Genomic DNA, 25,291 nt, shown 5'->3' with positions numbered 1-25,291 from the left:
GGCTTCCTGGAGGTATTTTGTAGTGGCCAAGTTGATTGTTCTAACCCCCAAAGGCTTGACTTAAAGGGCAAAAAGAGGCAAGAAAATGTTCAACTTTCCTGACAGCGTCCAACAGGCAGTCCTATCACTAGACAACTTAGGCACCAAAAGCTCATTCTAGAAAAAGAGGCAGTTAGAAAGTTGGCCCCAGGCTTCTGCCCACTAACTGTGCAAAGCAAGGCTGTCTTGGGGGCCCCAAAGAGAAAACCCTTAGAAGGAGCACAGCCCAGGGAGAGAAGCGGGGCCGCAGCCCGAGAAGGCCCTGCAGGGGAAGCTCCTGGCACGTTCCAGGAAGGCGGTGGATTAGAACTTGTCTGCGGCGGGAACGATCTGCTCAACTTGTCTATGAAAGGCCTCTGGATGCTGACAGGTCAGGGAGAAATGGAAGTTGTCGGAAGAACCAGGAACAGTCACTGAGGCAGGGACCGCGGAGGAGAGGCAGGGGGACTGAGCGGGGGACTAAGCCAGCTGTGGCATCGGAGAGGGAGAGGAACCCTGGCGGGGGGGGGGGGGGCGGCGTGAGGATCAGGGATTCTCGCTCAGGCGGTACAGAGGAGTACCCGCTTGTTAGGAGAAGCTGTGGCTTCGGAGAAGATGAACCAAAGCCCAGTGACCTGGATCAGGATACGGCGAACGTAGTCCGTAAAGACCCGAATGGTAACTATCTCAGGCTTGGCGGGCCACGCGGGCTCTGGTGCGGTTCCGCAGTAGACAATATGTTCCTGGCTGGACGTGGCTGTGTGCTAATAAAACTTTACAAAAACAGGCTGCCGGCTGGATTTAGCCCGTGGGGCTGGAGTTGGCCAACCCTTGACCTAGAGCCTGGGCTGAGCATCTTCCCCCAGGGAAATCCGCTATTTCCAAATTGCCCTCCCTTCACTGCAGGGGGCCGCGGAAGTCTACTTTTGACAAGAGTGGCAGGCGACATTCTCAGAGCTGAAAAGCTTCAATATTTTGACTGTCGCCCAAGTTAGGTGAACCATGTCTGAACTGGGTCTGAACTGGCCAGGTATGTAGCAGTCTCAAATGCCATGTTTCGCCTTCGCTGATGACAGGGCACCCACCTGCCTCGCTCTCCCAGCCTCTGTATACTTGTGAACAGCTCGCATCTTGTCTGCCAGATTCAAGCACCCCCTCTTCCCTCAGGCCTTCAGGGGTCTCTATGATAAGACAGCTTCACCTTCTACCTCTTTCCCTCGCAGCCCCATGCTCTGGCCAACCTTGAGTCGCCCTGTTCGGCCTGCCGCTCTCTGAAAGCAAGAACCATTTCCTCCCCATCTCTGTACCCCTAGAGCACCTAGCCGGCATCTGCAGGTTTGAATCAACCATTGGAGCAAAAGGTTTCCTGCAAATTATCCTGTTCTTTCTGTTTCTAAGCACAAGGCCAAGAGACAACCGCTTTTCAGAAAGTGTGATTAAATTCACTAACTGGCCTAATAACCTTGGACATGCTCCTTCTCCCTTGTGTGTCCGTGGCCTCTTATGTCCAGCACAGGGGCTAGCCTGAATGATTTCTAAGGGACCTTCTGGCCAAGAGGAACAGTGGCTGCTGCTTATTGATCATTTACTATGTGCCTGGGCCTGAGCCTTGAGTGGACCGGAAGATCTCAGGGTCCCAGGAGGATGGGAGGTGGTGGCAGGGGCAACCACGCCTGGGCCCTCAGCGGTCAAGTCCAGCAGCCTGTGGCTCATGGCTGCTTTTCTAAATTTGGTATTTGAGGGGTTGGAAATCTGGTGAGAAGGGAGGAGGGAGATGAGGAGGAGAAAGAAAAGGCAGGAAGGAAGGGGAGGAGAAGGAAAGGCGAAGGGGAGAAGGGAGGGTGCTAACAAATTATTCTATGTTGACTGCAGAAGTCAGAATCTGTAGCCCAAACCTCAGAAGCACCTGCTTCCCCCACTCCCCCGTGAGGTCTGGAACTCGGCACCCCAGGGGCAGCTGCTGACCCAAATATCTGTCTGCAAGCGCAGTTCTATTGAGTTCTTCAGCTGGGGATTTCCAGCAAAAGCAAGAGGCCTCAGCCAACACAGGCCAGCCCAGATTTTGGGGAGCCCCAGGCCCTCATCTTCAGGGCTTGCCCCCAGTTGCACATACCCTAGATGGGGGGTGAAGCATGGGCTGCCGCTCAGCTGGGCTCTTCCACCGCCCCGGCCTAGGGTCCAACAGAGTCTACTCTGCTTCCCGGGAAGCTCAACCTCCAGACACCTGTCACCTCGGGCCTAATGTCAAGGAAGCCAGGGGGCAGGGGCCAGGCAGGAAGGCAGGCAGGGTAGCATGGAGCTCCCGGATGCCAGCGGAAGCCAGCTGCCAAATGGAACTCCCTCCCGGCGCCCTCCCTTTCAAACAGACTGCGATTTTCAGGTCACCGGTTTGCTGAACTGGACTACCCAGGCAGGACCCAGATGCGGCGCCCAGCGGTATCCTGCCAACTGAGCAGCGCTCGGCCCGGCAGAAGGGGTCGTTCTGAAGGCAAGGCCTCTGCCTGGTGGCTGCCCTGGCTGAACGTCTGAAGCAGGAAAGGGCCCTTCCTGCAGGAGGAGGAGGAGGGGGAAAAGGGAGCGAGCAGCTGCGTGCTCCGTGGGGAGGATCCCCAAAATAGAAAGGCGCATACGCACTGCAGGCCTTGACCCAGAATGCTCAGAGCTCTAGCACAATGCAGCCCTCCTCAGCGCAGAGAGACTGCTGCTGGGACTGAGGTGTCCTCAGGGGTCCTGCGTGTTTCTACCTGAGCTCCAAGGACACGCTTCCCACTGCCTTCTGAGCCAATGCCATTCTCTGATCGTTAAAAAAAAAAAAAAAAAAGTGCGAACAGCAGTAATACCTTGTGGGCTTTAGACTGCATTCGTATCCACATCTTGGTCTTCGTCATCCCAGAAACCCTGACGTGGGCAGAGGTCGGATTATTAACCCTATTTTACTGGTGTGGACCTAAGCCCAGACACTCATGCAAGATTCTTAGTAAGTGTCAGGGACAGCTGCTGACCTGGTGAGCTGGTCCCTGGACCACCTGGTTTCTGGAAGTGGGGCCATACACATAACTCCCCTCTCCTGGGGCCAGACCTGCACCTGCAATGTGCCCAGCCTGCAGGAAGCGGGGGACACTGGGCTTCCAAGAAGGCCGTTTAGACAACTCAGCCCAGGTCCTGGCTGGCTGTCCCTATCTCCCTGTAAGGTTTTAATCAGCCGGCTCATTGCACACAGGCTGGGCTGTAGACAGTGCAGTCAGAAGGTTCCAGAGAGCCACCAGGATGATATAAAGATGTGTCCACTCTACCTCTGTTTATGGGCTGTCTCTGCCACTGGGATGAAATCTCCAGGCCACCTGGGACTCTGGTCCGCTGCTCCAGCCTGAGCCCCGAGAGTCATGCCCAGCCTGCAGATGGCCCTAACGCTCTGGGTTCCTAATCTGGGAATGGGAAGCAGCAAAGGAGGAGGACCTTCAGAGTCAGGGCACCTGGAGTTGAGATCTGAATTTCCAACCTACTGACTGTAACGCTGGGGAAGTCCCCGCGCTCCGTGAGCCTCAGTCATCTTGTTGGTGAAGTAGAAATATGAAGCCCTGTCTCCATGCCACGGGAGCAGATAAGCTAATGTATACAAAGTAGCTCACACGAAAGAGCCACTCAATTCTCCCCTCCCGGTTTCAGGATAGGATAAATAGAACTACAGAGTAGGACCGATTTGTCCGCGGTGGAGAAAGCCTGGGAATAGTCTGCTCTTCGACTGGAAACTGCTGGAGCCCAGGGTCTAGCACAGGGCTGGGCACATAGGACAGACCCTGGAAATGTGGCGGGAGGCCAGAGACAGGCCCTCCAAGCTCAAGAGGAAAGGGACGTGCTCAAGGTTTCACAAAATGCTAGTTCCAGGTCTCCTTACTGAGTCCTGTGCTCTTTTTGCAAGGAAAGGCAGGTGCCTCCAAGGACAATGGATACAAATCCTGAGCCCTGATCACATGCCACAGCAGGAGGTGAATGGCCCTCCCCTTACTGGGTATTTCTAAGATCACCAGTCTAAAGAAGAGGGACAGATAGGATGGGGTCAGTATTTTTGTAGCCATCCCAATCTCCGTCTTCCCTGTTGCACGCAGGGCTCCTCTCTCCCCCTTGCTCAGCCCCACTTGCATTTGGAGGTCAGAAAAAGAAGAAGAAGAAGAAAGAGAAGGAGAAGGAGGAGGAGGAGAAGAAGAAGAAGAAGAAGAAGAAGAAGAAGAAGAAGAAGAAGAAGGAGAAGGAAGAAGAAGAAGGAGGAGGAGAAGAAGAAGAAGAAGAAGAAGAAGAAGAAGAAGAAGAAGAAGGAGAAGGAGAAGGAGAAGGAGAAGGAGAAGGAGAAGGAGAAGGAGAAGGAGAAGGAGGAGAAGGAGAAGGAGAAGAAGGAGAAGGAGAAGGAGAAGAAGAAGAAGAAGAAGAAGAAGAAGAAGAAGAAGAAGGAGAAGAAGAAGAAGAAGAAGAAGAAGAAGAAAGAAGAAGAAGAGGGAGGAGGAGAAGAAGAAGAAGTAGTAGTAGTAGTAGAAATAGTGAGCAGTTGGTTTTGGTCAGTCTGTGGGCGGAAAGCAGGCTGCACTTGGGGCCACCCGAATGAGGGCTCTTGATGTAACTCCCCACCTTCTTGATGGGCATCTTCTTGCAACTCACTGGATTTCTCAGGCCTTAGTATCCTCATCCATAAAGAGGGAGAATGGTTGGAAAATTCAGGAGGACTACTGGGCATGCCAACTCACCGTCACCTATAGCGAGCCATTTAGTATCATTACATGACAAAGCACAGAAGATGGGCAATGAGCAGTGTCTCCTTCCTTCTCCAACCGTGTGCCCTGAATGCCCCCATTTGGTCTGGAGCTGCTCTATGAATGGACCAGGTGGCTGCTCAGAGCTGGGGCATCTTTACACCTGCAGTGGGTGGAGACTGAGACAGAGGTGACGTGATGTTTTAGAGATTCTCACACTAGTCATCAATCAACCCACTGGTCTGGGGGAGGAATGGAGAGCTTAAGTTCAAAGGGAAGGACCAAACGTTCTGCCTCCTGTTAAAACTCCATATGCTGATGGCAGAGACTAGATGCCTTATTAACCTTGGGGGTGGGGTACCCCAATGTTCAAAAGGTAAAACTCTGCTTTTCTCCAGATCATGAGTGTCATTAAGCAATCACGTTGCTGAATGAAGGAGTGAATACTGAAAAGGTGTTTGTGCCGCTGAGATCCCTTATGATGACTACTCCTGCCTGATGTGTGCTCAGTGCTTGGGGATTTTCAACGTACCCTATGACTTCGGCCAAGTTGCTTAACCTCTCTGAGCCTCAGTTTCCTGGAGATAGCCTCTTTGTCGGGATTATCTTACAGATTATGGGAGATAATTCTCCTAGTCAGCGCTCAATTAAAGGTGACTATTCTCACTCCTGGTTCATTTGACTTTTGCCCTCAGGGAGGGCAAAGGATGGACAAAGTCCCAGAGCCATTTAGTAGCAGAAGCAAGACTAGAATCCAAATGTCTTGAGCCCTTAGGATGGTCTTAGGATGTACATTTCCTGCAAGGGGGCTTTCAGTTATTCACATGAAATAGCTCAGGGCTATTTAAAAGACTTCTCCTTTGAGACTGATAGAATTTTATTAACAGAACTTCACTTGAAACATGTTTTTGTTGCTGCTGCTGTTAGTTTGCTTTTTGGGAAAGGATGAGAGAAGCGGGTAAGCTGAGCATTTCGATCAGATCTTCACGTGAAAGACGCCAGCCCCTCACATTCTGGGCTCTGCAATAACTCGTCTGCACAGCAGGTTTCATGGTGAACCGGCAGGCCCTTCTGCATCTGACCTGTCTGTCTCTGTCCCTCAGACCACAAACACCCGGGCTGCTGAGATCCTCGGTGTGTGCAGCTGAGCTCCACGTTAGCATCAGGTAGCTTCCTGAGGCCGCAGAGATGTAACGACCACGAAAATCCAGCTGTGCTCAAACCAAGAAGTGCCCTCACTGTGGGCCGATGGTAAAAACAGCACCCAGCTTGGCCAGACTCCGCGCAGGCCCAGCAGGCCAGCCAGAGGAGCGGGCTCCTTCCATGTCATTCCCTTCAGAGACCACATGCATCTTCCAAGAAGACACATGTGCTTTTTACTGCAAAGGAGACTCAGCTGGGAGAGTTGCTTTTGGAGGCTGAGGCATATTTTTTTGGATCCCCTCAACTGGGGCAAATCCTCGGTCTTCTAGGACAACTTAGAATTTTGGAAACAGGTAACTCAGAGCTAAGGGCAGAGAACACGGTGTGCCACGGAGGAAGGAGAAGGACTGATTTTGATCAAGTCCAAGGTGTGACTCTAAAGCAATAAATGTGAAAACCTGTCCGGCATTGAGGTCTACACTGATCAAAACCAAAGCAGTTACTTGCCAGTCACACTCTTTTAAAGGGTGTTGGTGGGGCTCAGGAGGAAAAGGGGAAGAGGACCCTTGCAACTACAACCCACCCATTCCTCCTAGGAGCAAAACCCAGTGTGAAACAGAGGAGAAATTGCAAGTCACGCCCAAATGAATCTGGACTCTGGATGCATCACCAAGAGGTTTTCCTTCACTGACTCAGTTGTTGACCATAAAAGAGAAGCAAGAAATCTAAAGGGTAGGGGCGCCTGGGTGGCTCAGTCATTAAGCGTCTGCCTTCAGCTCAGGTCATGGTCCCAGGGTCCTGGGATCGAGCCCCGCATCGGGGTCCCTGCTCCGCGGGAAGCCTGCTTCTCCCTCTCCCCCTCCCCTGCTTGTGTTCCTGCTCTCTCTGTGTCTCTCTCTGTCAAATAAAGAAATAAAATCTTAAGAAAAAAGAAATCGAAAGGGTAATTGAGCTGGAGGTTAGAGATTGCCTTCTACGAGATGCCTGTATGAAGGGCTGGCAATGTGGAGGACAGGCGGCTGGCCAAGTGATGGTTCCATGTCTGCCATCCCATCTGACTGCCATCTCTGTGAGCGGAGATTTACAGTCTGTAAATGTCTATGTACTCAACTGGATACCTCATTCTCAATACACTGTTGGTGGCAGACAGTGAGGAGAAACAGAGAAGCAAGATTTCAACAATCTCCCCCCACACCTGTGCACTTACTGAAAGTGGATCGCCCTCGGAATGGGAGAGGCCAGCCCTCTAGTTATGTGAAATGACATTACCTCAGAGCCCCGAGCTCCCAGTTCTCTGAACAGGAAGGAAGCAGACCCACGGCTCTATAAGAGCCATTTCCTCTCTGCTGTATTAATTTCAGAGATTAAGTAAGCCACTCCTCTGTGGACCCAATACACTGAGATAACAGCCATTGTGTTTGCTGCGACTCCTACTAACGGAGCTAATCTTGGTAGACTGGTGATGTTGCAGGCTTTTAATGTCAAATTCAACTAACCAGCGGCTCTCATGGTCCCATCTATTGTCCTGGCTCCTAGAACTACTGCTGGAAGCCCTAGCCCTTAGTTTCAGACACATAGATGAGGTCTGGGTTCCAAGGAAGGAAAGGAGAAATTTGTCAAGTGGGTTTTTTAAAAGAACACCAGAGCCAGAGAGTTTGAATGGGAATCTCTTTCTGTGCCCTACTCACTGGCTTCCTGTTCTCGGTGGTACCAGGAAGCGAATGCAATATATCTCGTGTCTGTCAGTTCCACATTCCTGGTTTCTGTTGAGAGAAAAAGAAGGCTTTTCTTCCCTTGCACTCGTCCTTTCTTTCTACTTGAAGGGGTGCAGTGCAGAGATCACTAGACTGGGAATCGGGATGCATCCTTGCACTGTATTTCCTGCTCTTCCAGAAATTCGTAAGGGGCAAGGTCAGCTCATCTCCTACATCTTTTCTAGGTCAGATTCTAGTTCCTTACATTTTGGGTTGGTTCCCTGCCAACAAGTTTGCATAGAGAATTTCAATAACACATCTCATGTTCAAGTTTAAGATTAGAAGCATTCAACACCCCCCTCCCCCCAATAGCCCATTGTCTGACCGATTCCTGGAGCTTTCTGGGCTCCTGACGATTTCCCACCATGGCGAAATGGGGAACCATGCTCTTGATTACAAGCCGACTTTTCCAGTCATCCATTGTTTGACCTGCAATTTTATTCTTGACTCTCCAAGGCGCTTCCCAAACGACCTAGACACAGGGCTTAGGGAGACAAAAAGTACACTGTCTTTCAGATATGAAGATGAGACCATTGACCCCGTGAATCACAGACTTTCACTCTGAGGACAGGTTTGTTTGGAGTCAGCCCCATTCCCTTTCATGTCTCTCTCCCCACCCCACCACCCTCATTGAACCCCTTCCCACCCCCAGGGATGAGGGGCACTTCTGTGAAGCCGTTGGCTGGGATGAGATGGCAGTCCCTGGCCATGGCCTAGAGCAGAATTCACTGGAGAGTGGAAGGATGGGTGGAGAAGCAGCCTGACGTAACTAAAATAACACTAGGCTTAAAGGCAAGGAATGGGGATCTTAGGTCTGGCTTTTTTTTTTTTTTTAAAGATTTTTTATTTATTTGACAGAGAGAGAGACAGTGAGAGAGGGAACACAAGTAGGGGGAGAGGGAGAGGGAGAAGCAGGCTTCCCGTCGATCAGGGAGCCCGATGCGGGGCTCGATTCCAGGACCCCGGGATCGTGACCTGAGCCGAAGGCAGACGCTTAACGACTGAGCCACCCAGGTGCCCCAGGTCTGGCTTTTTGTGCATGTGGTATGCAGTGAGATCTGGGGAAGACTCTTCTGTTCTCTGACATAATTTTCTTATGTGCAAATCATGGTGGTTGGATCAGGTAATGGCTTAAGGCCCCTACGGCTCTAGTAGAGTAAGCCTTATGGCCCACTGAAGGAGAAGCTCCCAACTCTGCTCCCATTAGCACCCAGCCAAGTAAGCTGACTAACAGTTTATAACCTGACAGTCAGTGGAAGGAAGCAATGGGTGTTGGAAGGGGCTCATGAAACCCTGGTGTACTGGTTTACACAAAACTAACCAGGCAGATGGTGATCATGTCTACCCCAGTGTATGCCCTCCATGACAGATAAGCAGACCTGTGTTAAACCAAGTAAAGCTTTTTTTTTTTCATTTTATTTTGTTTCATTTCTTTTTGTCTTTCGTGATGTAGACATGAATTAAGAGCTCTGTTAAGGCATTCATATGTGAGGGAAGCTCTTCTTCTTGGAAATCCCCTTGGCAGTACAGAATCGGGCACAAAAATGTCAATGTCCAGACTTCTGCCTCTGGGAAAATGGAAACGTACCCTTCCCATTTTCCCACTGAGTACAACTAAAACCTCTGGACATTATATATAAAATCAACATAAGAAGACCCTGAAGAGTGGAGAGAAGAAGGGACCTTGGGACCTGAGGAACAATGTGGTGGTGAGTTCTCTGGGTTTTTGCCTCATAGATCTCAGACACGGACCTGAGGAAGCTGGCAACCCCAAAATGCTAATGGACACTGACGAAAAGTTCCCGACAAAAGCCTACTCTCTTTAGCTAAAGGGCCAGGAAAGGGGCAGCCCACCAAAACAGAAAACTGTTATACAAGAACTGCTCTAATTCAGCTAAACACCACAGGAAAAACTGTGGTCCCATCAAGTCCCAACATCAGAGGCCAAGTGGGGGCCTAGACTCCACCCCCACTCAGCAGCAATGATTTATTTCTCCCTGTCCCCCCTAGGGTGGTATCAGAGGAGGCCTAAGAGAGACTCGGGACCTTTGCTCCACACAGTGGTAATGAGTCCGCATCCCATCAATGTCAGTGGAGATCACATGGGGAACATCAATGAGGCACTCCTACCGATCCCAGCCAGGATGGTATCAGTGAAAGCCTAGTAGGGAGCTAGAACTATCACTACTACCCAGGAGTTATGAGGCACCCCAACCTCCTCAGTGTCAATGAAGGCTAAGCGGGGAACCTGGCAGAAATGAGATGGTGCCCCGTTCCCTGCCAAAGCATTGTCAGAGGAAGTCAGCTAAAACCGAAGATCTAAATAAGTGCTGAAATAAGAGAACTGTCAACCCAGAATCTTGTACCCAGTGAAAATATGCTTCAGGTATGAAAGGGCAATCAAGATATTCTGAGATAAAGGAAAGCTAAAAGCGTTTGTTAGTAACAGACCATTCCTAGGAGGATGGATAAAGGATGTTCTCTGATCAGAAAGGAAGCGATCAAAGAAGGAATTTTGGACACCACCAAGGAAGAATGAACAATGGAAAGAAAAAAATATGGGTAAATATAATAGACTTTCCTTCTCTCAAGTTTTCTAAATTATGTCTGATGGTTGAAGCACCAATTATAACATTGCATGTTATGGTTCTAAATGTTACGTGGAAGAAATATTTAACACAATTACATTATAAACAGGGGAGGGTAGAGAGGTGGAAAGAGAAGTAAGGTTTCCATACTTCACTCAAACTGGTAAAATATTGACATCAGTTATTACATAACTGCCCACATCGGGCTCCCTGCTCCACGGGAAGCCTGCTTCTCCCTCTCCCGCTCCCCCTGCTTGTGTTCCCTCTCTCGCTGTGTGTCTCTCTGTCAAATAAATAAATAAAATCTTTAAAAAAAAAAAGATGCATGCGAAGACACTATACACAAATCATCAAATGGAATTTCAAAAAATGTTCAAGTAACCTATAGGAAGTTAGGACAAAGAAAATAAAGAAACAAAACCAGAACAAACAAAATAAAAATAAATTGGTAGACTTAAGCATTAACTACCAGTAAGTTCATTAAAATGAAAATGATCCAGGGGCGCCTGGGTGGCTCAGTTGTTTAAGCGTCTGACTTGGGCTCAGGTCATGTCTCAGGGTCCTGGGATCAAGCCCTGCATTGGAATCCCTGCTCAGCAGGGAGCCTGCTTGTCCCTCTCCCTTTGCCCCTCCCCCCACTTGTGCGCACGCTCTCTCTCTCTCTCTCTCTCAAATAAACAAAATATTTTTTAAAAATGAAAATGATCTAAATCTACCAATTACAAGACAGACATTGGCAGAGTGAAAAAACAACATGATGAAACTACATGCTGTCTATGAGATGCTCATTTCAGAGCAGGTTGAAAGTAAAAGGTGAAAAAAGATAAATCATGCAAATGTTAATAAAAAAATAGTAATGGGGTAGCTCTGGTATTAGCAGATAAAGTAAACTTCAGAACAAAGAAAATTACCAGAGACAGAGAGGGGCATTACATAATGATAAAAGGGTCAATCCACCAAGAAGACATAGTAATCCTAATTGTGCACACACCAAACAACAGAACTACATGACATATGAAGCAAAAATCAAAAGAACTGAAAGGAGAAATAGAAAAATTCTCATTTATAGTGGAGATTTCAACTTCCTCTCTCAACAACTGATAGAACTAGACAGAAAATCAGTACAAAGAATTCAACAACATCATCATCTAACAGGACCTAATTGACATTTATGGAACCCTCCACCAAAAAACAGTAAAATTTACATTCTTTTCAAGCACCCAAAGAATATATACCAAGATAGACATAATCTGGACAACAAAACAATACACAGACATTTAAAGAATTGAGATAATACATGGTGCTTTCTCTGACTATAATGGGATCAAATTAGGAACCAACAACAGAAAGACAATAGGAAAAACTTTAAACTAAACTAAACAACACACTAAAAAAATTTATGAGTCAAAGAGGAGGTCTCAAGAGAAACTTTAAAAATACATTGAACTGGGGTGCCTGGGTGGCTCAGTTGGTTAAGCGTCTGAAGTCTCAATCTCAGCTCAGGTCTTGATCTCAGGGTCGTTTGTTCAAGGCCCATGTTGGGCATGGAGACTACTTTATAAATATACATTGAACTGAATGAAAACAGGAATACAATATATCAAAATTTGTAGGACACAGGTAAAGCTAGAGGGAAATTTACAGTACTAAATTCTTACAAGAGAGAAATGCGGGAGAAGTCTAAAAACAATACGTTTCCAAATAAGATACCAAGAAAAAGAAGAGCAAAATAAACCTAAAACAAACAGAAGGAAGGGAATATAAAGAACAGATACAGATATTAAAATTATATTGAAGACAGAAAAAAAATGAAGCCCAACGGGGAAAAGGTGGTTCTTAGAAAAAAAATATGTAATTCACAAGCATCTAGAAAGACTAACAAAAGGAAAAGAGGGAAAACACAAATTACCAATACTGGAATGAAAAAGGGAATATTACTACTGATTCTGTAGACATGTAAAGAATAATAAGGAAATACTAAAAGCATCTCTACCCATGCAAATTTGGAAATTAGATGAAATGGGCCAATTATTCTAAAAGCACAAACTACCAAAATTTACCAAAATAATTATTAAAGGAATTAAATTCATAATTAAAAAAAAAAACTCCAGAAAATGAAAACTCCAGGCTCAGACAGTTTCACTAGAATTATACCAGTTGTTTAAAGAAGAATTAGCACCAATTCTACATAATCTCTTCAGAAAATAGAAGAGGAGGGGACACTTCCCAACTCACTGTGTTACCCTGACAGCAAAGATGAAGAATGTACAAAGAAGACTACAGACTAATATTTCTCATGCACAGAAACACAAAAATCCGTAACAAAGTTTTGGCAGTTTATAAGAAGAATTATATACTATGTATCAAGTCAGGTTTAGTCTAGGGATGCAAGGCCCACATTATCTACCATATTAACAAGCAAAATAGTAAAAATCATATGATGACCTCAAAACAATATTGAAAAAGAACAAAGTTGAAGGGGTCACACTTTCCAATTTTAAAACTTACTACAAAACAACAGTAATCAAAACAGTGTGCTGTTGGCATAAGGACAGACATATATGCCAATGGAATAGACTTAAGAATCCCGAAATAAACCCATAAATCTACAGCCAATTGATTTTCAAAAAGGGTGTCAAGATTATTCAGTGGAGGAAAGAATAGTCTCTTTAACAAATGATGCTGGGATAAATGGATAGTCACATGCAAAAGAATGAAGTCGGACCCCCTACATCACACCATATACAAAAATCAACTCAAAATGGATCAACCTAAACACAGGACCTAAAACTATAAAACATGTAGAAGAAAACATAAGGGGAAATCTTTATAACATTGGATTTGGCAAAGGATTCTTAGATATGACACCAAAAGCATGAGCAACAACAACAACAAAATAGACAAATTGGACTTCATCAGAATTAGAAACTTGCACATCAAAGGACATTATCAAGAAAATGAGACAGCCTACAGAATGAGAGAAAAATATTGCAAATCATATATTTGAAAAGGATCTAGTATGAATTAGAATGTATAAAGAACTCTTACAGCAATGAAAAGACAAACAATACAATCTAAAAAATGGACAAAAGACTTGAATAGACATTTCTCCAAAGGAGATACACTTTGGGCCAACAAGCCCATGTAGAGATGTTCAATACCACTAGGCCTAAGGGAAATGCCAATCAAAACTATGATATACCACTTCCCACCCATTAGGATAGCATAATTAAAGGAAAATAACAAGTGTTGGCAAGAATGTGGAGAAATCGGAACCCTCGTACATTCCTGATGGGAATTTAAATGTCATGGGTGCTGTGGAAAACAGTTTGGCAGTTCCTCAAAAAGTAAAATGTAGAATTACCATCTGACCCTGCAATTCCACTCTAAGTATATATCCAAAAGAATCAAAAATAGGTACTCAAACACTTTTACACAATCTTCTTAAGTGCATCATTCACGATAATCAAAAGGTGGAGATAACCCAAATGTCCATCAATGTATAAATGGATAAACAAATTATGGTACAATCATACTGTGGACTGTTATTCTACCATACAAAGGAATGAAATACTTAGAAAGGCTAGGACATGGATGAACCTTGACAACATTACACTAAGTGAAAAGAAGCCTGTCATAAAAAGTCACATACTGTATGAAATTATATGAAATGTCCAGAATAGGTAAATCCATAGAGAGAAATCAGATCTGTGTTTGCTAGGCGCTGGGGGGAGGGGAGAATAGAGAATGACTGCTTAATGAGTATGGGGTTTTATTTCAGGGTGATGTAAATGTTTAGGAACTAGATAAAGGTGATGCTTTAGTACATTGTGAATGTATTAAATGACACTCAATTGTTATGCGACTTTCACCTTTAAAAAAATAGCGACAACACTAAATACTGGCCACAATGAGCGAACCGGATCCTTCTGGCGGGAATGAAAAAGTCACTCTGCAAAAATAGTCACTGCAAAACTGTTTGGCAGTTTCTTTAAAAACTAAACGCACAACCCTTAGATGACCCAGCAACTGAACTCCTGGGTATTTATCCCAGAAGGATGAAGACTTGTGTTCACACAAAATTTTGCAAACGAGTGTTTAGAGTAGCTTTATTCATAATAGCCAAAAAAGGGAAACAACCCAGAAGTCCTTCAATGGATGAACTGTTAAACAAACTGGTGCATGCGTACCATGGAATACGACTCAGCAATATAAAGACATGACTGCTGATCCATACAGTGACCTGGATGAATCTGCAGAGAATTATGCTGAGTGAAAAAAGTCAATCCCCCAAATTTACATACTGCATAATTGCATTTCTGTAACAATCTCAAAATGACAAAACTATAGAAATGGATTGACTAGTGGTTGCCAATGGTTAAGGAAGGAGTGAGTGTCAGAAGGAAGTGGATGTATCCACAAATGGGCAACATGAGGGATTCATGTGGTGATGGGAATGTTCTGTACCTTGGCTGTATGTACCAATGTCAGCATCTTGGTTATGATATCGTACTAGAGTTTTGCAAGATGTTATCATTAGGGGAAGTTGGTTAAAGGGTATATGGGACCTATTTGGATTATTTCTTACAATTGCATGTTCATTTACAATTATCTCAAAACAAAAAAACTTCTATTAAAATCATACGATCATATCATTTGATGCAGAAAAAGCACTTCACAACATTCAACATCCATTCATGATAAAAACTCTCAGAAAACCAGGAATAGAGGGGAACTTGCTCAACTTGATAAAGAATGTCAATAATGAACCTACAGCTAACATCACACTTAATGATTAAAGAATAAATGCCTTCCTTATAAGACTGTTGACAAGGCAAGTATATCTGCCCTCTTCACTGCTTATATCAAATCAATATGTTGTACACCTTAAACTTACACAATGTTGTATGTCAAATATCTCTCAATTAAAAAAAACAAAAACAAAACAAAACAACATAGTACTGGAAAATTCTAGCTAGTCCATTAAGCTAAGAAAATGAAATGAAAGACATACGTGTTAGAAAAGAAGTAAAACTATTTCTATTTGCAGTTGGCACAATTGTCTATGTGGAAAACCTTAAGAAATTTACAAAGAAACTCCTAGAACCAAGAAGAGAGTTCAGGAAGGTCTCAGGATACAAGATCAATGAATAAAAATCAATTGCATTTATATGTGCCATCAATGAATAAATGGACACTGGGATTAAAAATACAATACCATTGAGGCGCCCGGTCATGAGCCTGAGATGGAGCCCCGAGTCATGCTCCATGCTGGATGTGGAGCCTGCTTGGGATTCTCTCTCTCCCTTTCCTTCTGCCAACCCCCACCTCTGCAAAATACAATACCATTTACTACTGCCCCAAAACTTCCAGGTGAAACCTAAGCAAAACATGTATAGGACTCATATGCTGAAAACTATGCAACACTGATGAAAGAAATCGGAGAAGAGCTAAGTGAATGGAGGGATATTCCATGTTCATAGATTGGAAGACTCAACATAGTCAAGATGTCAATTTTTCCCAAATTGATATACAGCTTTAACCAATTCCTATCAAAATCCCAGCAAGATTTTTTAAAGATTTTATTTATATGAAAGAGAGAGCATGAGCAAGGGGAGGGGCAGAGGGAGAAGCAGACCTCCTACTAAGTGTGGAGCCCAACATGGGTCTCAACCCCAGGATGCTGAGATCAGAACCTGAGCTGAAGTCAGATGCTTAACTGACTGAGCCACCCAGGTGCCCCCAAATCCCAGCAAGGTTTTTTGTAGATACAGACAAAATTATTCTAAAATAAATGGAATAATATTCCAAAATTAAATGGAAAGGCAAAGGAAGTAGAAGGGTGGAAGCAATTTTGAAAAAGAAGAGTAAAGTGGAAGGAATCAATCTATCCAATTTCAAGACTTATTATATGGCCGCATTAATCAAGATCATGTGGTATTGGCAGAGGGACAGACACACAGATAACTGAAATAAAACAGAGAACCCAGAAAAAGATGCACACAAATATGCCTAACTGATTTTTGGCAAAAGTGCAAAAGCAATCTGGTGCAGGGATAATAGCATTTTTAACACAGGGTTCTGGAACAAGTGAACATCTGTAGGCAAAAAAATGAACATCAACTTCAACCTCATCCCTTACACAAAAATTAACTCAAAATGGACCATGGAGTTAAATATAAGAGTCAAACTATACAAGTTTCAGGGAAAAAAGTAGGAGAACATCTGTAGGATGTAAAGCTAGGCAAAACGTTCTTTCTCAGGTATGATACCAAAAGCATGACCGATAAAAAGAAATATAGACAAATCAGACCTTATCAAAAATACAATCTTTTGCTCTGTGAAAAGATCCTGTGAACAGGATGAAAAAACAAGTTACAGACTGGAAGTAAGTATGTGCAACCTCATATCTGATAAAGGACTACTATCTAGAATGTATAAAGAATCTCAACACTCACTGGTAGGAAGACAAACTACTATCCAAGTAGAAAATGGGCAAAAGATGTGAAAAGACATTATACTTTCAAGTTTCTACAGGTGGCAAATAAGCACATACAAAGATGTTCGATATCAGTAACCGTTAGAGAATTGCAAATTAAAACCGCAAAGCGACACTCTTACGTACCTATCAGAATGGCTAATATAAAAAATGGTCATGATGGCAAAAACAGGTGAGGATGTGGAGAAGCTGCTGGTCAGAATGTAAAATGGTACAGACATTCTGTAAGACTGTTTGGTAGTTTCTTCTAAGAGTAAGCATGCAAGTATCACAGGACACAGCAATTGCACTCCAGGGCATTTATCCCGGAGAAACGAAAATGTATGTCCACACAAAAGACCTGTAGCGAGACTCATTAGAAAAAAACCCATGGCAATATCGATTTCCTGGTTTTGATATTATACAACTGGGATATAAGGTGTAACCACCGGGGGCCTCTCTACCATGTTTGAAATTTCCCCTGAACCTGTAATTACTTCAAAATAAGAAGCGAACTGCTATTTAAACAGATGTCCATGTCCAGATCCAGGGGGACACTGATTCTTCTTCTTGCGTCTGGGACATGTCCTAAGTAGCATTCCTTTTTAAAGCAACATACAGAAGTTTGTACAGACCTTTTTATTCTTTAAAAAACAATTCCCACCCAAATCTTTCTTGAGTGTTTCAGGGGCCAAGCCTGAGGCCTTGGCTGTAACCTCACTCAAACACTAGGGTCTGGGGACAAAATGGCATATAATGTACAATGCACCCAAAGAAAACTGGGAAAAAGAGACCCTATTTACCGCAGAGGCCATCACTAACTCCCTGGCCCGGCATCTGGAGCCCGTGTGGGGGACGGAGGCCAGGATCTTATTTCAGGGCTGGCAACACAAAACCTATCGACATCAAACAAGCTACCCATTCAGCTCTAAAGAAAAAAGGCAAAAAAAAAAAAAAAAAAAAATATGCCGCTTTTGCTTTTAAAGACTCCACTCTACTGATTTCTTGTCCTGCCCCTTTGTGGCTCCCAGCAGCCAACGTAAGGGGACAAGTGGGGGTAATGGCCAGAGCTTCCAGAACAAAGGCTTGATTCTCTGGTCCGAAGCAGCAGCTTACTGGCTCAGCACCACAGCCGCGCACTTAGGTACTGGCGGGACCCAGGGCTGGGGAGCACAGCCAATGGAGGGGGCGCTGACAGGAGGTTCCCGCTCGGAAATTGCCTTTGTTTGGTCCAAGTCAGAAGGGATCTCCCACCCCCAGCATACCAGCCTCGGGCCGTGGGCTAGGTTCCTCTTTCCCTCTAGATGAACCTGGGCCTGGGAGACAGCCCTTGGGCAGACCTTTCTGTCCACAGCAGGGGTCCACCACCTTTCCATCCCTGAGGCCCGCCTGGGCTCCTCGTCCCCTGGCAACGCCCATGAGCACCTGTTCGGGAAGCCTACGCCCCTCGCATAAAAAGAAACCAACCCCCAGCAATTGTTCTTACCCAAGCACAGTCCAGGGCTGTAGAGGAAACCCAGAGCCATCTGCCACACACACTTCGGATTTCATTCCCACAAATCCATGTGCATTCAACTTTCCACTTCATACATATCCACGTTTGGCCTCCATACAGAAAGAAAACGTGCCGCATCCTCAAATACGTGGCTGCCCTAGGGAGATGCATTGCTTTGGGACTTTGTAGCCCGTGCCCGTGGGGATCAGGGTGAGGCAAGGGGCGTTCTCATACCTCAGCTTCAGAACAGAGGCCTGTGGGCAGTCTCTGTTTCCCCCTCAGGCTCTAAGCACACACCTGGGACCCCCTGGCCGCCCACATCCAGAGCTCTGGGGTTATTGCTGGCTCACCCCACCCTGTGTTAGCCACGTCTCTAGTGCCTGACTTCTTGCTTCCCGGGTCTGTGGACTCTGCCACATCCCTCATGTCCACCTCCAAGTGCCAGTTGGGGCCAGCTTTACCTTGCGGCCGCCCGGCGGCAGGCATGACAGAGGAAGGGAAACCAGGAGCCAAGTTAAAGGCACTTGGCAAGGAAGGAAGGGGAGCGTGAGGATATTGCTGGAGCAACCCAGGCCTGAAATCTTCTTTAAAAGCCAAAGGAAGGGCGCCTGGGTGGCTCAGTGGTTAAGCGTCTGCCTTCGGCTCAGGTCATGATCCCAGAGTGCTGGCATCGAGCCCCGCGTCGGGTTCCCTGCTCAGTGGGGAGTCTGCTTCTCCCTCAGCCCCTCCCCCTGCTTGTGGTTGCGCTCTCTCTCAAATAAATAAATAAAACGTTTTTGAAAAAAAAGCACAAAGGAGTTCTGCCCTTGCCCCCCAGCCGCTACCAACTCTGCCAGGAATAGCCTTGGGCTTCGGACCGGAAGGTCCAAACAGCGTGCTACGCTGTGAAGCCGAGTTGGGTGCCTACTTCGCAGGCGCACTGACAGACCTGAGCGTGTCCCTCATCCTAACTGCTTCTTCCTCTGTGTCCCCTGGATGGGGCGAGGGTGAGGAGACAGGCTCAGCCATTCCCAAGGTGACCCCTGAGGCCATGATGTCCCACCCCGAGGCACCAGGTTGTTGGGCAGATTTTTGGTCAGGATAGAAGACATTCAATAGGAGAGCCCTCATTTTTCAAGGCTCAAATTTAGCCCCCAAAGCGAAGAAAAAGCCAAAAGACCTCCAGGTTTCAAATGGGCTTGTGGAAGAACAGATCCGCAATGTTGATGGATAAATAATTCAAATCTGTTTCCAAACATGCACACTAGTGCTATGGGTTGAACTCTGTCTCCTTCCCATATTTTACAATGTGGCTTTATTTGCAAATAGGGTCATTGCAGGTGTCGGGAGTTAAGATGAGGTCATCCTGGAGTAGGGTGGGCCCTTAATTCAGTATGACCGGCGTCCTTAAAGAAAGGGGACATTTGGACCCAGAGGCATGCACAGAGGGAGAACATCATGCGAAGACTGCAGTGCAGCTGCCACGAGCCAAGGAACCACCAAGCTCTAGAAGAAAGAGCAGACAGGTCCTTCCGCGGCCCCTTCAGAGGGAGTGCAGCCCTCCTGACACCTTGATCTCAGACTTCTACTTTCCAGGGCTGTGAGAAAACAGACATGTGTGGTTCAAGGCGCCCTGTCTGTGGAATTTTGTTATGGCAGCCCCAACACACTCCTACACTGGGGACAAAAATGTTTGTAGGGGAAGGTACAAGTACCAGCAAGGACTGGCCCATGTCCGGAGCACAGCACGCTCTCTGGTTACTCCGAGCTTCTAGGCTCACTTACTGTTCTGTGGTGAAAGATTAGCTCTCATTAGGATGACTAAGAGCTGGAGTGTTCACAGCCCAGGGCTGTCTTTGACTCTAGGCACTTAAAGAACACCCAGTTCTGGACTCTTATTTCTCTGCCCACCCCACTAACCTGAAGCCAGGGGTCATCCTACTTCTCCCAGGTGGCTCTGAACCAGAGCACCTGACACAATGCTTTGCTCATGGCAAACAGTCTATAAAATTTTGTAGACAAAAGTGGGGGTCGGGGGGAGCATGTGGGAATGGAGAAGAAGCAAGGACACGAAGGGAAGGAGGATTCCCTTGGCCTGATGGCTGGCTGCATACGGACCAGGAAGCTAAGGCCACACCTACGTTCCAGAACTTCCAGGCCAGACAGTGGGAAGAAGTGTGGGGCTGCTGATAGGCAGAGAGCACTGCATGAGGAACAGACCGAGCAGCTCACAGCCATCCATCATGGCCACTGCGGCTGCTAATCACAGCAGGTCACCCTGCTAACTATTCATAATTACTATCTGCCACTCAAAATCTTGGTGTTAAGCCGGGCATGAGTCAGGTAGGATGCCCTGGTTCCAGCAGGATTCAGTCCCGGGAGAAGCAGGTAGAACCCAGGCTGGAGACAGGCAGGTCAAGGGTTAAAGAGGCCAGGCGTCTAGATATCAGTACAGACAGGACTTTGGAGCCCAATGACAGGCCCTGATGTAGGAAGGCCGGCTTCTCAGTCATAAGTATGGGGCTCTGGAAAAGCAGCTTCACCTTAAAGACTCAGTGTCCTCATGTGTAAAACGCAAAGTTCTATACAGAAATATAACCGCCACCAGTGGGTGCCCACCATGAGCCAGGCATCTGGCTTGGCAATGTACACAGCATTTCCGCTGGCTCTCTCTAACACTCCTACATGGTACACATGGAGAGCTCCCTCTGTGCCCCCATCACGCACGGCAGTAAGTACTTGGCGAACGTTTGGCTGCCCTGTGGTCTGTAGGCTCCCCGAGGACAGCACAAGCTTGAGTGGAAGGCTGGACTGGAACCCTCTAAAGCAGTCCCTCAGCCTAGAGCCTCAATGACTCGGTGTGTTGGCGCCCATGTGTCCTTAGGAACGCATAACACATCCTTCATTGTGTCCATTTGAAAGGACTGCTCCGAGAGCGTGAAGAGCTGCAAGGCATGTAATTATAGCCTTGTGCTAATAAATATATCAATATTCTAAAACACTGCTTTTACCTTTTAAAAGTTGACTTTAAAAAGCCCCAAGTAGTATGGAAGAATTGGAATCCTCAAATATTGCTGGTGGGAATGTAAAATGGGGCAGCCACTCTGGAAAACAGTTTGGCAGTTGCTGAACAAGTTAAACATAGAGTAGCTACATGATTCAGCAATTCCGCTCCCGGGTATATATCCAAGAGAACTGAAAGCACATCTACACAAAAACTTGCACATGAATGTTCATAGTAGCACTATTCACAATAGCCAAGAGGTTTAAACAACCCAAATGTCCATCAACTGGTGAATGGAGAAGCAAAATGTGGTCTATCCATATAATGAAATGTTATTCAACCATAAAAAGGAATGAAGTGTGACACATACTAAACATGTATGGAGGAACATGAAGGACCCTTGAAATCATGATGCTGAGTGAAAGATGTCAGGCACAAGAGACCACCACATATTGTATGATTCCATTTATATGAAACGTCCGGAACAGACAAGTCTGTAGAGAAAGAAAGTAGATTTGTGGTTGCCTAGCCACTGAGTGTGGCTCTCTGACTGGGCCACCCAGGCGCCCCTGATTATACTTTTGACATGGGGAGAGGGGAGAATGTGGAGTGATGGACACGGGTTTCTTTTGAGGGTGATACAAATGTTCTAGAATTAATTGAGGATGGTTACACATGTCTGTGAATACACTAAAACTCATCCATTTGTACACTTTCAGAGTGAATTGTATGGTATGTGAATTATATACTAATTGAGCTTTTTTATAAAGCCCAAATTGTTATCACTCCTTAATCTAACTTGGGGTTTTAGAAAGATGTTCCTTTTAGAAAAAGGATGAATCATCTTGTGTTTGCAGAAAAGAAGGTTTATATCCTCTAATTTTTTTTTAAGATTTTATTTATTTATTTGAGAGAGAGAGAGAATGAGAAAGAGAGCACATGAGAGGGGGGAGGGTCTGAGGGAGAAGCAGACTCCCCGCCGAGCAGGGAGCCCGATGCGGGACTCAATCCCAGGATTCCAGGATCATGACCTGAGCCGAAGGCAGTCGCTTAACCAACTGAGCCACTCAGGCGCCCCTCTAATCTTTTTTTAAGGTTTTTATTTTAATTCCAGTTAGTTACCAGTGTAATATTAGTTTCAGGTGTATGGTATAGTGAGTCAACACTTCCATACATCACCCGCTGCTCATCGTAACACGTGCACTCTTAATCCCCATCACCTGTTTCCCCCATCCCCCCACTCACCTCCATTCTGGTGACCATCAGTGTGTTCTCTAGGGTGAAGAGTCTGTTTCTTCCTTTGCCTCTCTCTTTCGGTTTTCCCTTTGCTCTTTGTTTTGTTTCTTAAATTTTGCATATGACTGAAATCATATGGTAGTTGTCTTTCTCTGACTGATTTCTCTTAGCATGATACTCTCTAGCTCCATCCATGTCGCTGCAAATGGCAAGCGTTCAGTTCTTTGTTATGGCTGAGTAACATTCCACTGCATATATATACCATCTCTTCTTTGTCCATTCATCTATCCTCTACTCTTAGTAAGACTGGCTCCTTGTGAAATGTGATGTCAGTGGCCCTTTTCTCCTGTTGCTGGTGACCTTTCCCCAGTGACCTACATCATTAGTAAAAAACGTAACCAAGTGGATGTGGAAATGATATCTCAAGCTCTGGTTGATTATACTTTTACTTTTTTTACGATTATATTCATTTATTTGACACAGCGCGCACAAGCAAGGGGAGTGGCAGGCAGAGGAAGAGGGAGAAGCAGGCTCCCTGCTTGGTGCTCGATCCCAGGACCCCGGGACCATGACCTGAGCTGAAGGCAGATGCCCAACCAACTGAGCCACCCAGGCGTCCCTGATTCTTCTGAGTATATTGACAAATGCTTTAAGAGTTGGAAAACATTTTAATGGAAAGCAGAGACCCTATCAGCCTTTGTAGATTTGCGGGCTACTCCCTCTAGCTTTCGATACCCAAGAAAACTCAGCAGGAACTCCCCACTCTGCCTCCTTTGGGCTTTGGGATATCATGCTGCTAATGTTAAAGATGCCCCTCCCCCATCTGGGTGTCATGTGCCACTCATTGACAAATCTGCTTGGGGCCGTGGCTTCCTGGCAAGTACAAATGTCCTGTGCTCCCACACAGTAGGCCCAGATGGCAAAGTCCTGCTTTAAGGAGCCAAGACTTGTATAGTGACCAACAAGTCAGCGGAAAGCACTGTTTCTCCTGAAGTGGATTTGACTCTAAGACTGAGCAGTGTGTGATGGCCACCCATTACGGCAAACGGAGAACAGAGGTTTCCGGAACATGGGGACACCAAGAAATTAGGGCAGACCAAGAAAGTCTTACAGCAGTGATGACAATGCTCATCTTGTCACATGATTGGCTGCAGCAGGACTAGCCTGTGAAGTGATACGAGGCCAAGTTTTGTCAAGACCTCATTTTTGTACTGGACTTGTTCAGCATTATCTTTTCCTGTCACAGACATCACACACTTGGAGAACTGGAAGAGCCCTGGGATTTAGCACTGCATGCTGGCCCTTCCATGTGCTGAATGCCTGCAAGCCGAGTTTCCCTGAGCTTCTCCACAGCCGACCACGCAATCTGGGGTTGTGCTGGAGGGTGTTGGGAAACTGCTCTGGTGTCCTCTGCAGGGCCAGACCATCCCACTCTTATGTTGTGACATGAACATACACACACACAGACACAGGTGGGCACAGTTGTACATGTGCACAGAAAGACACGAATGTGGTCCCTCACGCACACACACACACGCTGTTGCATATGCATACCGACACACACACACACACACAGATAGACGCTGTTGCATATGCACACACACACACACACGCTGTTGCATATGCGTACCGACACACACACACAGACACACACACAGACACACACACGCTGTTGCATATGCATACCGACACACACACACACAGACACACACGTGCGCGCAGTTGCATATGCATACCCCCCCCACACACACGCTGTTGCATATGCATACCGAAACACACACACACACACACACAGATAGACGCTGTTGCATATGCATACCAAAACACACACACACACACTCAGACGCTGTTGCGTATGCATACTGACACACACACACAGACGCTGTTGCATATGCATACCAAAACACACAGAGACAGACACACGTGCGTGCTGTTACATAGGCATACAGAAACACACACACACGCTGTTGCATATGCATACTGACACACACACACAGAGACAGACACACACGCGCGCGCTGTTGCACATGTATACCCCCCCACACACACAGACACACACGCGCGTGCTGTTGCATATGCATACTGAAACACACACACACACACACAGACGCTGTTGCATATGCATACCGACACACACACACACATGCTGTTGCATATGCATACCGAAACACAAACACACACACACACACGCGCACTGTTGCATATGCATACCCACCCCCCCACACACACACGCTGTTGCATATGGATACCGAAACACACACACACGCACACACACACGCGCGCGCGCTGTTGCATATGCATACCGAAACACACACACACACAGACGCTGTTGCATATGCATACCCCCCCCACACACACACGCTGTTGCATATGCATACCAAAACACACACACAGACACACACGCGTGCTGTTGCATATGCATACACACACGCTGTTGCACATGCATACCGACATACACACACACACACACTCACACATGCATACAGAAACAGGGATATACAGACAGACATAGACACATGCAGACATGTATGCGGATACATGCACACACACACACATGCAGACCCACAAAGATAGACATCGACGCACAGATTTCCCCCCATCTCTGCCTCCAGAAAACACCCCAGCACTGGAGGCCCTGGAGGAAGCGCTCCCTCTCTAAGCTGGGAGTGCCTCGTCAGTACTGGTGGGTGCCTGGCCCTTCTACCTTCCAGCTGGTTCCAGCGGCGGCCGGCAGAGGGAAGAGAACGGTAGCTGCCCTCCTTTCCAGCCCTGCCTGCCACTTGCCTTAAGGCACACACTCAAGCAAGGTTCATTTCCCCTTGAAATGACTGCAAAAACAGTGCTGTCCGTGGAC

At 46.4% G+C, this 25,291-nt stretch overlaps 1 protein-coding gene across 1 annotated transcript in view; it reads right to left on the bottom strand.

The window, feature by feature from the left end:
* Window positions 1–25,291, bottom strand: part of MAMLD1 (mastermind like domain containing 1) — a 114,049-nt gene that overhangs the window by 48,438 nt on the left and 40,320 nt on the right. Inside the window, 1 exon segment of the mRNA XM_064574669.1 lies at window positions 7,983–8,141. Coding sequence (XP_064430739.1) covers window positions 7,983–8,078 — 96 coding nt within the window. The 5' untranslated portion in view covers window positions 8,079–8,141.

The sequence above is a fragment of the Mirounga angustirostris genome, unplaced genomic scaffold, assembly GCF_029215605.1.
Source record: "Mirounga angustirostris isolate CCGP_5_RB_7025 unplaced genomic scaffold, mMirAng1.0.hap1 SCAF_11, whole genome shotgun sequence".
NCBI classification, from domain to species: Eukaryota; Metazoa; Chordata; class Mammalia; order Carnivora; family Phocidae; genus Mirounga; species Mirounga angustirostris.
The sequence above is the reverse complement of the archived record's forward strand: the minus strand, read 5'-3'. Positions and strand labels throughout refer to the sequence as shown.